Source organism: Manis pentadactyla, chromosome 11 (assembly GCF_030020395.1).
Source record: "Manis pentadactyla isolate mManPen7 chromosome 11, mManPen7.hap1, whole genome shotgun sequence".
NCBI classification, from domain to species: domain Eukaryota; kingdom Metazoa; phylum Chordata; class Mammalia; order Pholidota; family Manidae; genus Manis; species Manis pentadactyla.
The window spans coordinates 91,427,001-91,442,911 of record NC_080029.1 but is presented as its reverse complement, the minus strand read 5'-3'; the positions used below and the strand labels follow the sequence as shown (position 1 = coordinate 91,442,911).

Sequence of the window (15,911 nt, the reverse complement as noted above, 5' to 3'; positions counted from 1 at the left end):
CAGCTGCTTCTTCCCCTGATAAGAGAGAGCAGGTGTGCTCCCCCTCCTAGTGCTTGTACACACACCTGCACACACCTCCAAAGTGGTGGACAGCTGCGGGACAGAAGTCGCCAGCTCTGGATCCTGCAGAGAACAGGCCACAAGCTCTGTCTCCCACCCTTCCACCCCATGCCCTCCTCATAAGGTCTCCCAACCTGCTCACCAAATAAAAGCCCATTTCTAGTCCCTTTTAACTCTTTCCTGGCTATATCCTTGGCTATTCCTCCTTTCTGGCATCAGACACACTGTTGGTACAGTTTGGTATCTGTCATATCTTACTCAGAAGGGCCCTGGGAACCCCCCATTTATTCTCATTCTGAGCTGATGCCCAAGCATGGTACAGCCTCAGTGGGCAGCAGGCAGGCCAGATGCCAGAAGTCAGCAGCAAGAGAGGACTCTGAGGCCACCCGGCTCCATGGTCTCACAGTGGCTGTGTCTCAGACTCACTTGACATGATGAAGAGATAGGTGCCAGGCCCCACTCCTAGGATTCTGGACTCCCCTAGTCCAACCTCCCATTTTACAGAAGAGGAAAGTGAGGTTTAGAGAGAGAGAAGAAGCCATTTGTTTTGTATCACATGGTAGAACTCGAACTGGAGGCCAGTGCTCCGCCACCACACCACTGCCTTCCTGAACACGAGTGGACACTGACCTTGAAAACAATAGGGAGCCAAGGCTTTCCTCAGCTCTGCTGGTCCCAGTGAAACCCAGGATGTGGTGTGGAGGCATCTCCTGCTCATAGACCCTCCCAGGCCAGCACTGCCCCGCCCCCACTCCCCTGTCCTGAGAGATGGGGGCAGCACTTTCAGGAAGTGACTGCAGAATCTTGGCTCAGGGGCTTTAGCCAGATGCAACCGTGGGGAATTATATCCCTCCGCTAGAACTTGGCTGGACCCAGATTCATCAAAAGGCAGACCCGTGAATGGGGTAGGCTAGAACCAGCAGTAGAGATCTTAAAACAATAGCAGCAGGACAAACAGAGTCCTGAAAAATTACCCCAGAGCTGAACTTTGCTAGAAGATACCCCTCTACCCTTTGGAATCTAGGAGTCCCCCCTGGTGCTCTGGCTGAGGAGCTAGTGCCAGGAGACTTGGCAGAGTTTGTGGGGGGGTGCCTGGACAGCCAGCTTTGGACCAAGAAAAGTGAGGGCTGCTTGTCCCCCTACCCCTCTCTGGGAGAAGCCAGGGGCTCGGCACTGCCCCCATCTGCCCTGTGGCTTCCTCAGGCTTGGCCCAAGAGGAGTGTGGGATGCTGAAGGCAAAAGGGGGAGCCAACAGGACAAAGAGAAGGCTGAGGGGAGAGGTAAAAACGGAAAGGGGAGAAACGGGGAGAGAGGAGAGTGCCAAGGATAGGGGCCTCCAAAAAGGGTCCTGGGACTATGAGCCCAGATAGGATATCACACTAGCTCTCTAGCCATGCCACTCGTGGATAGTTGCCCAAGAGAAATGAAACATAGTCCTGTATGTAAATGTTTATAGCAGCTTTATTTATAATTGCTAAAAATTGCATTCAGCTTTGTCCCTCAGCTGATGACTGAATAAACAAACTGTAATCTTTTTGCAATGCAGTACTATACAGCAATGAAAAAGACCAAACTCAGTACAACACGTGTAAGTCTCAAACCCTTATGTTAAGCAAAAGAAGTCATCCACAAAAGACTGAACACTATGAATACATGTATGTGAAATTCCAGAAAGACACATATAATCTACAGGGACAGAAAACAGATCAGTGGTTCCCTGAGGTCCCAGGGAAAGGGGACAGATTGACCTCAAAGGGCTGCGAGGCAACTCCTGGGGGGTGACAGAAGTGACCTAGGTCTTGATTTGGGTGGTGTTGACATTGTATGTATTTGTCAAAATTCATCCATCATATGGGTGCATTTTATTTTTTAAAATTATACCTCACTAAAGTTGATTTTTAAAGGAGAAAGTCAACTTACCAAATGATCAGCTTACCAAACATTCAACATCCCATGAGGCAGTCCGCCAATGCCCATCACGCGGAGGAGGAGCTCTCTCTGTGGAATCACACAGCCCCGCCAGCTCCCACACATCAGGTGGTGTTGGCAGCAGAGATGGGAAGTTTCATTCCTCTTGAGTAAATGCCTGTGCGTGGCAGGGCTAGGTCTGATTGGTTTTTACAGTAGGAGAAATACTGCCTAAGTATTTTTCCATATCTATTATTTACAGGAAAACTGAGGCCTAGAAAATTCCAGAAGCCAAGATTTAACTTCTGTTTCACTTTGTATTTTGAAGATAGCTTTCTTTCTCAGGGCAGTAGAGTCCAGGGCTGAGTCTGAGGAAAGAAAGGATGGTAAGGATTACAGGGACAAAAACATGAAACAAAATTGCACAGGTTAAAATGTTTACATTTCATCCTTTTTTTTAAATCCTTGGTCAATCTTTGATTCTCAGGAAAGGTTATTTCCTAATGAAGGAGTCCTTACTTGAAAGAAGTCTGTTCAGAATCCATTTCTCCAGGGTCAGGACCCAGGGCTGGCATGTGGTGGGTGCTCAGGGCATGTTCTCCACTGATGGAGTGTCAGCTGCTGCTGTTTCGCGGTGTCATCTGCAGCTGGCACCTGGCTCTGCGCAGCCTTCATGGTCAGGTGACTGCTGCCCAGGGCAGCCTCTGTTAGTATCCAGCCTCACGTCCAGCTAGAGGCCCTGCCGTCCCTGTAAAGCAGCCAAAAGAAAGGTGATGTCTGCCTGTGTAGGCTTAGCCCAACCTAAATACAGATGGGCAGGACCCTGCCCTGGCCTGGCCTGCCTAACGGAGGTGAAGTGAGAAGGTGGATGGAGTCTGCAGCCCTGCCTCCCACCATCTTGCTCCGACTTGTCCAGCCCTGCTCCAGATTCCCCCTCCTCCTCCACAGACATGCAGATTTATCTTTCCCAAGCTCATTCCCCTTGGGCCTAGAGTGACAGCTGGAGACCCTGAGGCAGGGTCTGCATGGCCCAAGGGCACTGGGAGCCCACAGGACAGCCTGACGGGATGAGACACACACGCACACACACCCTACTCCCCACCCCGATTTCTCACAGGTGAAGAGGTAGAGGCATTTATCAGGGGCCTTTTGAAGGTCATGTCTTGCTCCAAGGAGCCACACTGGGCTGATGGAGGAGGCATGCCTGCCTGCCAGCTCACCCAAACCACACATGCTGATAATCACATGTTCTACCATTAGGAGTGGGATTTGCAATCTTTCTTAAACACTCTCTGCTCAAAAACCTCCCATGAGTTACCACTGACAACAAAAGAAAGAGTGTGATTGTTGCACTCCTTTCTGAGTCTTCATACCTTTGCTCATGCCAACTCCGCTGACAAAAATATTCTTTGCTGTTTCTTCATTCATCAAATCCCTACCCTTCCTTCAAAGGCAAGTTCAAGTTCTTTCTACACCAGGCAGCTTCTTCTGATCTTCCCAGCCCTGGTGGCCATGCTCTCTGAGCAGCATGTTTTTACACCTCTCCTCGCATGTGCCATGATCATCCTAAGGCCATTTGGTGACCTTCCTGTCTCATCCAACTTAGACTGTAAGCTTCTTGAGCAGGTATGAGGCCGTGGTGTCTCTGGTGTTTCAGTCCTGCCACCACACTTCTTGTGGTGAGCCCATCACTAAGGTCAGCCATTGGGACCTTTATCTCATTTAGTTTTCACAACTACCCTAAATGTAGGAATTATTATGCACCCATTTTACAGATGAAGTAACTCAGGCTCAGAGGGATTAATTTACCCAAATTCATGCAGCTAATATGGAGCAGAACCAGTATTCAAACCCAGGCCTATGACACTGAAAGTGTAGACCCTTATCCAACTATCCCACCATTCAGTCAGGTTTGAGACAATGGCAGTGGCATCCTCACAAAGCTGATCAGCGACCAAGAGTAAACATGGTGTAGAAAGGACTCTAGGCAGTCTTGAGAATGCAAAGCACTGAGCTAGACCTTAATATCTTGTTATAAATATAAAGAAGAAGGATGGAAAACATTTGTGAGACAGATCAACAGTACCAAGAATATAAGTATTACCTACATTGGGATGAAGGTCCTTTCTTTCATATTTATGCTTATTTTGTATCTTGTCATCATGAAATAGAGCCATGTCTAGTTTGTTGGCCAGAAGTTGCAATATCTGGACAATATTAACTTAAGCGGTTAATTTTTTCATCTCCCCTATTTGGAGAGTACAATGTTTGTTTTACTTGATGTTGTGAAAACTGTACTTACTCCTTGTTGTTTTAGAAATTGAACTTTATTTATCAAGGAACATAGGAGCACAATAAAGCCTTTAAAAACATAATAGAGAATCCCAATTTTCCAGGACAGTAAAATCTTCTGAGAGGCTGAGTGTGTGGTGGTTAGAGTCAGAAGTTCTGGGACCAGAGTGGCTTGTCACTCAGCCCTGTCACTAATCATCATGACCCTGAGCAACCTACTTACCCTCTCCATGTCTCAATTCTTATTTACAATGAGATAATAATAGTATCTACTGCAAAGGTAATATAAAATACATAGAATAGTCCTTGTCACTTTGTAAACATTCAATAAATATTAGCAACGTCATGCTCTTTGACATCTGTGGTATATTCCGGCATGTGAATATGCCATAACTAATTTAACTAGTTCTTCACAGATGCACATTAGGTGCTTCTAGCTGATGAACAAGACTGTCCCCAGCCAGACAGGGTTATGGTCTGGTGGAAAGAGGCACAAAAAACAAATGAAAGGTAACTCAAGATATGATAAATGAGGTTGAGTTTAATTGAATTGAAGTAATGATCAGAGTGCCACAGAAGCAAGTAGGTGGGCAAGAGGCGTGCATGTTAGGGAGGGTGTTCAGGGAGGAGCTGCTGGGGAAGACATTTCAGAGTAGATTCATGATGGATGAGAAAGAGAAGCTATGCACAGAGTTAGGGTCGAAGACTTCAGGCCAGAACACAGTAGGTGCAAATCCCCTGGCATGGGAAAGAATTTGGCGTGTTCGGGGTATAGAGGACCTATAACTGGAACTTGTACATGTGGGAAAGAGTAGAACAGAAGTGAGGAGCCAGACCACACAGGACCTTTCAGAGCCATGGCAAGAAGCGAGGGCAACCAGAAGCCATGGGAGAGTTTTGATCAGAGCAGTTGCATAGTCTGGTTTACGTTGCGTGGAGATCCTTGTGCTCTTCCATAGAGAATGGCATACAGGAGGCAGGGAGACCAGTTAGGCTAAATGTAGTAGTTGACATGAGTGAAAACAACTGCTTGGACTAGAGCTGTGACAGTGAAGCTGGGGAAAAGCTGGAGGGAGATGTTTCATCTGAGGGCAGAGAGCCGAGGATGATGCCCTGCCATCCTCCTTGATCCAGTGAGCCCTGCATTTGCCTTCTGGATTGGTTGTTATTTCCCAGTGTCCACATCTCCTTCCCATTCTCTCCTGATAAAAAGGCAACCAGTGTCCAACTTTCTCAGTGTTTCCAATTTAATAACTGCAGGGAAATCTTGTTTTAAATTGCATTTCCCTCTGCATTTTCCACATTACCAATACTCTGAGCATCTCTTCAACCGCCTATTAGCTTTTTGGGTTTCCTGCCTATAAATTGCAGGTTCAAATCTTCGGTCCATTTTTATGTTGGCATGGCTACCCTTTTCTCGTGGGTTACATAAGAATTCTTCGTATATACTAGATATGAATCTTTTGGTGATTTTCAGATGCACTGCAAATATCTGCTATCATTCTGTCAGCTATTAACCTTTTCTCTGTATTCTTAGTTGAGAGAAATTCTTTATTCTTATGTAACCAAATTTAGAAAGCTTTGCATTATGGTTCATGGTTTCTAAGTGTTGTTTAAGACATCCTTCTTGTCCCCATATCAAATATAGATTCTTCTACATTATCTTCTATTAACTTTGTATTTTTCCATTTCATGTGTTGATCCCATTTACAACCCATCTTTTTATATGGCATAAGTGGGAATGCTGTTTTATTTGCTCTATATAGTGAGCCACTCATGCCCATACCATCTATTAAACAGTCTGTTGTTTTCCTATTGCTTTGTAGTACCAATTTTATCATATATTAAGTTCCCTTAAATGTCCAGGTCTGCCTCTGACGCCTTTATTTTGTTCCCTTGGGCCTGTTCTTGTACCGACAACATACTGTTGTGTTAGTGTGGCTTTGTAGTTTACCTTAGTGTCTGGTAGGGCAAGAATCTCCTCTTTACCGTTGTCTTTTAAGGGTAGGTTTTGATATCCATGGATAATTATTAAGAGGAGGAAGTAAATGGGCTTATGGCCTCTTTTTGCTTTACTGAAGTTTTACTTTTCTGTATATTCAAGTCTGGTGATATTTCCCTCTGGGCTTCTAGGTTTTGTGCCTTATTTACAAAGATCCTCCTCATCCCAATATTACAAAAATATTCTCCAAAATATTATTTTAAATCTTCTATATTTTAATCTCAGTGGTTAGGTATTTAATCTTTATGGAGTTTACCTTTGTGTAGTTATGCAATTGGGATCTAACTATTTTATTCCAAATGGTAAGCTAGTTTTTCTAATCTTTTCATCACTACTTGAAAAAGCTCCTTTATCATATTCTAAAATGTCTTATATACAAAGGGTTGTTTCTGGGCCCTACTTGGTGTATGAAAGATTTTGGAATCCAGAACCCATTGGCAATGAGTGGAAAAGCATTAGCTGCACTTGAGCAGGAGAAGGGCAGTTTGAATGGGGTGGTTCCAAAGCTCACCCACCCGCAGGTGTGCGTGGGATGAGTCCGAGAGAGGCAAAGGTCTGAATGAGGAGAGGTGAGGAATTCATCCCTGCTGGCTTCGCGGGGCAGTGAAGCTGAGCCACAGGAAGGGACGTGCTCTTCCTGCTGACTTACCTGAGGTCAGGGCGCTGCTGCCCAGAGGCTGGTCCTGGTCACTCTGCTCAGGGAGAGTCCTTTAACAAGCCCCCACCACAGTCACAGCTGGGGGCCTCAGAGGACACAGGCTGGGGATTTCAGGGGAGGTCTCAGGCTCCTGCTCATCAGGGAGCAGAGGGTAGTTGGGGGGAAGGAACCCAGTCCCTTCCACTTTGTGCAGAGTGGAAATGCCACATGAAGGAACTCTTGGGTGGGTGAGGGGTGCAAGCGAGAGAGGGGACTCGACTTGGAGCATTGGCTGTATACCAAGAACACTGTTACAGCTTAAATTGCATGTTGGATTAGAGGAGGGGGTGCATGTGGGCACTGCCTCTGCCTGGCGCTCCTCACTCACCTTTCCAGCCTACTTTCCATGGGCCGCACACAGTCCTCTGTCCCCTGAGGAGTTTATGGATGATGAGGAAATGCAAGGGTTGGAGACCTAGGTTTTCCATGCTCTGCCAGGAGAGATGGAGAGGGGTGGGGATGGAGTGTTTGTTGCTGGGCTTCTTCAGGGACAAGAGGATCAAGGGCCAAGCTTTGAGGAATATCTAGAGTTTGGGGCTTGCCCAGAGCCTATTTGATGTGGGTAGGGGAAGGGAGTGCAGGGGATGGGAAGATAGGTGGGATCCTCAGGGAGGAGGTCCCCTGGACCTCTCCATACCCCCCACCCATCACTTTCAGGATACTGAGTGCTGTAGGTTGGGTTACCTACAGCACTGATCAGCATTGCCTTCTAAAAGTTCAGCTATAATCATGTCACTCTTCTGCTCAAAAACCATCAATGGCTCCCCAGTGCCTAGAGAATAAGTTCAAATGTAATGCATGGCCTTTGAGGGTCACAACTATTGGGCCCTAATGTATCATTCCAGATTTGTTCCTTCACAAAGCCTCGCTTCTCTCTGCCCAACTGCCACCATCCACTGTTCACCCTCCATATCTCCTCCCACACAACCCACTACTCTGAACAGACCACTTGCATGTCTGAGCATATCCTGCTGTCCTGCCTCCCTAGTCTCACTTAGGCCATTCCTTCCTCCTATCATGCCTTTCCCACCTATCATTAGCTGCTGAAATCCTATCCATCCTCCAAGACTCAATACAGATGTCACTTCCTCCATGAAGCTTTCTCAGATCCATACTTTCCCTTCCCAGCTGACATTCATTTTCCATCTTCTGTGCTCCCTAGCCAGTTATTAGCTCTTGTTTACAGAGCTCTCCAAACCAAAGAAGTCTACAAATGTGAAGGATTTGTAATGACCCTTCTAGGATCTCCCCCGTTACCACAGGAGACTGGGACCTCTGGGCCTCTGCGCATAGGCTCCCTGGCTGGGACTGTCAGCCATTTCAAACCTGGGATTTCCTCTCTTGGTAGTACATACACAGTAGGTGCTCACTAAGTGTGTGAACTAAGTTGAATTTAGCGGAGTCCGCTGAAGGACGTGGGTGCTGTGTTTGGGTCTTTAGCAGCAGGGTAGATGGCGGGGGCAGAAAAGGGTGCAAGTAAGGAGGGGTAGAGGCTAAGGCCCACCCCCTCTCTGGGGGACCTGGCACGCAGAGGGGAGCAGAGGGGGAAGCCTCCACCTGCTACAGGAAGGGATCCTGCAGATGCCAGTGACCAAGTTCCATCCCTGCTTTCGGGCCCAGTCAGCCCTGTGTTCAGCTCTCACCCTCAGTTTCATAAAACTTTAATCTGTAGGCAAGAAAAGCCGGTTGTGGAGCCCCAGGCAATGGCTCAGGCAGGAAACTTCCAGCATAGCCAGCTGGGCAGCTGAGCAGGTGAAGCCACCTCACCAGGCCCCTGCATGAGCCAGCCACCAGGGCAGAGATAGGATCAGCGGGGTGGGGCAGGAGCATCCTCTAAGCACTGACAGGCAGGGGCTGGTTACATGCTCTCTCCTCCTGGCCTTCTGGCGGCGGGGGCTGTGGACAGGGGATACTTGCCCTTGACCCCCTCTTCACCAATGATCAGGCAATTATTTTCTGTCTTCCTCTAATTTTGGGAGCCCTAACTGTGGTCTCTGCCTCCCATGGGCCCTGCCCACTAAGGTCCCTGCCAAAGCTCCTGGGGCACTTGAGTCCCGAAACGAAGTGGAATTAGGAGGGAGGACACCATCCCCCAGGTGACTGTCTCTGAGCCATGATATCGAGAAGCTGGAGAGGGTTTTTCCGAATCACGGCTGGGCGAATCCTGAGGTGGTGAGGGTCCAGCATCCTCTTCTCGCCACTCACTGTTTCTTTGAACAGCCGGGTAGTTGTGAGCTTCTGGGGAGAGCAGATTGCTGACCGCAAGGGCCACAGTCCTGTGGTCCCTGCATTTCTAAGATATGAAGACCTGAGGGTCCCTGATAGTAAGAGGCCGAGGCCTGGGCCCCCATCTGTCCGCTCACCTTAACTCCTCCCCAGGTAATTCCAGCCACTACCAAGAGGCATCCAGAGGGTGGAGCTCTGAGTCAGAGTACAAATTCCCCATCTTGCCACCCAGCTGGAGAGCTGGTGCGATGCTACCGAGGCAGATACCCGCCTGGGGCTTCCACTACCTGCCAGACCCTTGCCAAGCAGAAGATGGCCGGCCTTCAGCCACCTGCACCTTGGAGGTGAGGGAGGAGCACTAGGTGGGTCGGCAGAAGCTGAGGGCACCAGACAGACTCGGGGAGGGCTAGGGGCTTGTAGACTCCATACACATGGAGCACTGCCGCTCAGGCAGCCCCTAACTAGCCCCTGGGGATGCGGTCTGGCCCAGCGGAGGGTACCCACAGGCGCCGCGGAGTGGCTCAGGGCCACCTTGGGGCCAGGCCAGCACCCAGTCAGACCATGTTCAGCACTGCCAGGGGTGGATCTGCATTGCTGAGCCTGGTGGTGAGCGGGCATTTACTAATGCCTGTGTGCATCCTAGACTGACATGCGGTGTGAGTGGATGGTGTGGTGTCTGGTTAGGATCAGTGGCATTGCCAGCCTGTCACCATCAGCAGAGAACCTCCCATCTGGTCTATTGTCAAGACTCCTGGCTCTAAATAACACTCCTCATGGCCTCACAGGGAGAGCCAGGTTCAGGGGTCATGGCTCTGGAGCAGACCAGCTCTGCATGGACTTACCTATTTTATCTCAATCTCCCAATTTGCCATGGGCAAGCCATGGGGAAGACTTGTCAGCAGCTTCTTCCTCATTCCCCTCCCCAGAGCCTCCCCTGAGCCCACACCAAATCCGTGAATGAGATGAGAGACGCCCTGGCAGCATCTCATCCCTTTGGGGTGGGAGAGGAGCTCGGAGGGGGCCCTCCATGCTGCACGGCACTGGGTGTTCTGCTGCCCTGGCCGGGATGGACACTGCCTTCCGGGCTGTGCCCGTGTCTCCCCAGAGTGCTCGGGAGGCTAGAAGGGCCTCTGGTCAGCACTTGCTCCTTCCTCTCCGATCTTGCTGAGCCTCTCAGGACCTGGGCCAGGAAAGAGCTTCCATGGAAGGGACAGAGCTTATCGGAAGGAGGGGGAAGGCAATGGAGAGCTGCTCCTGTTCCTCTCAGGTCCTGGAGGGTCCATGACTCAGTGCTGGGACTTCCTGCCCTGGCCCCTCACCTAGCCTGTGTGATAGGAAGGAACAGCGCGGCAGCTCCCCCCAGGTGACCCCTGGTCTGGGATGCTGCTCAGGCTAGCTGAGAATCGTTTGCCGTCCCATAGAGCTCCCATCCCAGTGGTCTCTTTTTAAGGAGGGCCCCCACGTCCTGGAAGCTCTCCGCAGGCTGGTCTGAGCTCTGACACAGCTGTCGCAAGGACCTGATGGATACACCCAGCTCTCAGGGAGGAGGAGGTGGCATCACTAGCTGGGCCTGCCCTGGGAGGCCCTGGGGAGGGAGTTCCCACAGGCCCCCTGGGATCCGTCTGCCCCTCTCCAGCACCCCCGAGCTTGTGGCCTGGGCTGGTCAGGGTATGCCTAGCCAAAGGTGGACATCAGACCCACCCCGACCTGGGAGGCCAGCTGTAACTAAACAGTTTCTGACTGATTTGCGGTGACAGCTAGATTCTTGGAGTGTAGGGAGAGCCCTAAATTGGGAGCTGAGGGTTCTACTGACTTTGCTATTAGCTAGTCTAGCGTCTGGAGCAAGCTTTCAGATAGTTCGGTTATTCAGGGTGAGAGCCAGCCTCCAGGTGGATGGAAAGTGTGCTGCCAGAAGGTAGACCTGCTCCTCAGTCCTGGCCCTGCCACTTCTGGGCAGTGTGGCCCCGTGAGAGATGCAACCTCCCTAAACCCAGTCTTCTCTGCAAAGCAGGGGTGAGAATATGCAGAGTATGGTTGGAGGATTAGGTGAGAACAAACACAGGACCTGGCGCACTAGAGGAGGGTAACAGCTGTGTCCCCCAACCTCCCTGCCCAAGTCCTATCTACAGAGCTGGGGGTGGGAAGGGGTAATTCTGAACTGTGTAATAGCCAAACTTGAGAGTTAAGGGGCTACATCTTTTCCACATGAGCTGGCAAGATCCCCCTGTCCTGAGGAGGTCTTGAAGGGAAATGGAGTCTGGCAATGCCAGCTCCAGGGACCAGGGGAGGGTACTGGAGCTGTGCGTGTCTGCAGCCTGCAGTCCTCTCTCTCACAGGGCTTCCCAGAATCCTGATCCAGCCTGTCCTCCCTAAACAGCAGTGCTGCTTGTTAAATATGCCTCTGATTACCAAAGAGTTCCTGCCTTGAGCTCCAACCCCCTGAGTGCTCCCTGGTCCTTACTCCAGGACTCTCCAGGGCTCCCATGCACCAGAGGGTTAATGCCCATTCCTGCTGCAGGGCTGCAGTCTGGCTGGCACAGGGCCTGGGCACACCTGCTATGAAATATTTTGATTTCACCCTGATACCTATCCAGGGCATCCTGTCCTAGGGATGGGCTTGTTCCAGTCCCCAAAATTTTTAACCTTTACCACACCATAAGCTATCCCATAAACTTGGGTTCTATAATCTCACTGGTTTCTGCCCATCTGCCTAGTACAGACATTGCACTTTATTCTACTGGATTTTTTATTGTCTGTCAATTACCTCTGGGGCCATGAAGTTTTGTTTATCTCTAGCACTACTCCAGTTGAGCTCATTATACCAGGAGCAAAGTATGTACATTCATATTAACCCAAGGAGGTCGTTTTCATGGACCTGGTACCTAGAATCATCTGGGCATGAGACTTGAGTCCATGTTCCCACTGCCTTCCTCCTAGCCCGGCCCCTCTGGGCCATCTCTCAGATCTCCTGCCAGGTTCTGTCTCTCTGCTGGCAAGATCTGAGTACTTTGTAGAACACTTTGAAATTGGGTCTCTCCTGCAAATTCCTGAGCCAGAAGGTGTGATTTGAGGTTTAAGGTAGACCACCAAGGAGCGCTTTGTGGCTGCTGGAAAATGGAATTTGTCTAAGAACTCTTAGGCTCTGATGTGCTCTGGCTGCTTAAAAACGAAAGCTCATGGAATGTGTTGGTATTCATGTACCTAGTTAAGAGCCCTGTAAAGTAAAGGACTACCAGAGTTTGGGGGAGATTTAGGGGCTTTAGAGGAATTCAGAGTGAGAAGAATCTGTTGGGGAAAATAGATTCTAGGAGGAAAAGACTGAGGAAGAGATGAGGGCAAGCAACCCCTGTCTCCCTGTTTGCCGAGGGCTGCTCTTACGGAAGGCAACGGTATAGTAGGAGGTACGAACACAGGCTAAAGAATTAGATTTGAATTCAGACTTGGGTTCCTCTGATTCTAGCAAAACACCCAGTTTCAGAAGTCTTAGGCTGAGATTCTCCAACTGTAAAGTAAAGCTATTAACTGTTTTATGGGTGTTGTAAGGATTGAGCAAGAGAAAATGTAGGGATTATATATGCAACATGAAACATGGCAGACACTCAACAGACTGCAGCTGATGTGGGTGTTGCTGATTTAGAGCAGGAAGAAATGGCCAACCTCACTGGAAGGTACAGGTAAGATGACAGCAGAGAACTCTTCCTGGAAGGCAGGGAGACCTCGAGTGAGGTCCTTTGGGAAGCTGTGAATGCTCGTGCGCTTTCAGAGAGCACACAAGGGAGCCAGGCAGGGCCGAGGGCAGCCCCTCCCAGAGACTGGAGGAGGACTGTGATGGTCAGAAGGACCGTGGCCCTTGGTTCACAGCCCTTCAGCACCAGGAAATGACCCTCTGGCAGCTCCGCACTTGAACTTCAGTTGCCCTCAGGAAGGTGGGCCAGTGGGGAAAGGCTTTGCCAGAGCTGCTCTCCTGCATGAAAGCTGCCTCCTGCCTCCTCACAGATCAGACCAGGACAGCCGCTCTGCACAGGTACGGAGTGAGAAATGAGGCGCTCCTGTGCCCAGAGAGGGGCTCTGGCCAAAGAGTCCCAGAGCCAGAAGAGAAGTGGTGTGTGTGGCTTTGGCCAATTTACAAAGCTCAAAACAGAATCCTGTTGGAGCAAGTTATTGACCACCAAGATGCTCAATATTTCACAAACATTGTTAATATTGTTAATCTCACAAAAGGAATCCTCAGACCTACATATCACTGTCACTTTGGCTTCTGTTCTGATTTTGAGGCAGCTGTTGGGGAGAGAGGAGGAAAAAACCCCAACAGTGACCTACATATCTATCTCAGGGACTAAGTAATATCCTTCAGTCCTTGTGCTATCATTGCTGGTTAGAATGAAGCCCCAAAAGAGGCTGGAGGGACAGACATCAAAATAACAGTTCTCATGACAAGGAAAAAAATTGTAACTATGGGAGGTGATGGTTGTTAATTAAACTTATTATGCTGATTATATCACTATATATATATATATATATATATATATATCAGATCATCATGTTGTATACCTAAAACCAATGCAATATTATATGTGACCTACATCTCAATTTAAAAAAAGGCAAATGTTGTAACCACAATGTTGCTCATGTGAAACCTTCACAAGATTGCATATCAATGATACCTTAATAAAAAATAATAAATAAATAAAATTTAAAAGATAGGAATACCTCTATCATAAAGATCTAATGAGAATTAGAAAATATAAGAGAAATATCTGGCAAATAATAAATGTTCAATAGATGCTGGCTAATACAAACATATTATCTCTGATAATAACCAAGAGAGATGACCTATCTGCAGATAGTCTGAGTTGAAAATAAAAATAATCCTAACATAAAAAAATGATAATATTGGTCACTCTGAGTGGTGGGATTATAGGGACTCTTGCTCTTCACACTTCCTATGTTCTTCCCCAAACCCCAATATTATTTTAAGTAGAAAAGAATTGCAGGCTCTTAAAAAAGCATAAAGTGGTTCTAGCAACAGAGTAGATTATGGGGAGCATGAAGCGATCTAGTTAAGCAACCTCTACAGGTACAGTCGTTGCGAGGAGTCCAGTGGCATCTGCTGTGGGCACAGGATGGGAGTGGACGGTAAAAGCATTCATCAAAGCCTGGGAAAGAGCTTCAGTCCCCAGATTCAAACAGGAAAGGCATGGACAGAACCAGCACAAAGCTCACCCCCTTCCTGGCTGTGCTGGCCCTTAGTGGGACCGTGGCAACCTTGGGCCTCCTAGGGGCCAGAGAAGTCCTCCAGGAATGTGGAAGGACTGTCAGGAGGCTTTCTGATCAGGGCAGTGGGAGCCTGGGCCCAGCTTTGCTGCTCTCTTTGTCAAGACCACATGCTGTCGTTGCCTGAGTAGTGAGTCCACTCTGCTCTCCTTCTACAGGCGGAGCTGTCTCCATGCCACGTGCTGACAGTGAGGGTCATCCGGATGAAGAACATCCGGCAGGCTGATGTGTGTGAGTATCCTCCTCTCTCTTCCCTGCCTGTTCTCCGCTTTGGGGCCTGGCGGATGGAGAAATGGTCAAGTGTGTGTGTATGTGTGTGTGTGTGTGTGTGTGTGTGTGTGTGTGTGTGTGTGTGTGTGTGTGTGTGTGTGTGTGTGTGTGTGTGTTCTATACTCAGTTATAGTTCAGATTTGAGCATTTAGATCATGTTTCCAGGCCGCTCCCTCTAGCTGGGACCTCGGCATCACAAGCCCCTGCAGCCTGCCTGCGTCCCAGAGACAGCTACCCGCTCTCCCCTCCCTAGTATCCATGTCCAGGAGCACCGCTTCTCCCACAGGGCACTCCTTGCTTCCACATGAGTTTAGGGGCTGTGTGGGGTGAAGGACAAGGAAAGACCCTGAAGCGTCATGGGGCCAGCTGCCCACCTGATTCCAGTGCCCCTTCTCTGGACATGGGTCCCAAAAGTTCTGGGGTCCATGGCAGAAGCCCCATGGCACCAGGTCCACAGTTGAGCCTGGTGGATTTGGTTTGGCCCACCAGAGCTGTTTACACAGTGTTTTCTTGCAGCCTTAATTTCACCTTCATCCCAGCACCTGCTGCATTCCCAGGCCCTGGGGGCCCTGGGAAGCCTCTGGCTTCAGGCAGAAGTGAAGGCATGTGGGTGGGCAGGATGCTCCCCCACACCTGTCTCTGGGGGTGGCATTTCAAGAGATTGGGAGAATGCAGATCCCTTCCCTCTGCTGCCCCCATCTTCCCCCCACCTAGAAGGGAAGCTTCGCTCTCAAGGAGGTGAAAGCTCTGTGCATGGCCCCATGGCTGAGGGTCCCCGCTCACTGGTGACTGCAAGAAATGGCCCAAGGACCACCATGGATCTCCAAAGCTCCACTGTACCCCCACTGCCCTTACCTGGGATTCACCTGGGCAGGGGAGGCCTCAGAGGGGCAGAGAATACACACAGCCATAATACCAAGTATAGATTTTAACACGGGGAGGCATTTCTTCCCGAAGCGGTTAGAGAACCATTGTAGAAAATGGCATTCTAATCCTGCCAGAATCTAGAACCGCAGGAGGATGCTAAAGCTGGGAGTAGCTAAGGCAGGCTGCTCTGAGGGCCGGGATGTGAGGGGGCAGGACGTGGCGTCCAGAGGCCCCAGGAGCCCTATCTGGGAGAGGAGCCCAGGCCCTGCACACCTGCCAGGGGGCCCACCTGGGGACAACGGGGGGGGGGATCCT

General features: G+C 49.6%; 1 protein-coding gene and 1 long non-coding RNA gene across 4 annotated transcripts in view; one reads left to right on the top strand and one right to left on the bottom strand.

Moving 5' to 3' along the window:
- Positions 1–1,503: 1,503 nt before the first annotated feature.
- Positions 1,504–13,638, bottom strand: LOC130679571 (uncharacterized). Its single transcript, XR_008992575.1, has 2 exons — positions 10,398–13,638; positions 1,504–2,707 (listed from the first exon to the last, which is right to left on the bottom strand). It is a non-coding gene; the product is annotated as an uncharacterized LOC130679571 (long non-coding RNA).
- The window catches only part of PLA2G4E (phospholipase A2 group IVE), a 32,884-nt gene continuing 26,394 nt past the window's right edge, over positions 9,422–15,911 (top strand). For all 3 annotated transcript variants that reach the window (XM_057488723.1, XM_036923759.2, XM_057488724.1), the window contains exons 1-2: positions 9,422–9,529; positions 14,618–14,690. In XM_057488723.1, the coding sequence (XP_057344706.1) occupies positions 9,434–9,529; positions 14,618–14,690 (169 nt within the window). In that variant the 5' untranslated portion in view covers positions 9,422–9,433. The remainder of the gene's footprint in view (positions 9,530–14,617; positions 14,691–15,911) is intronic.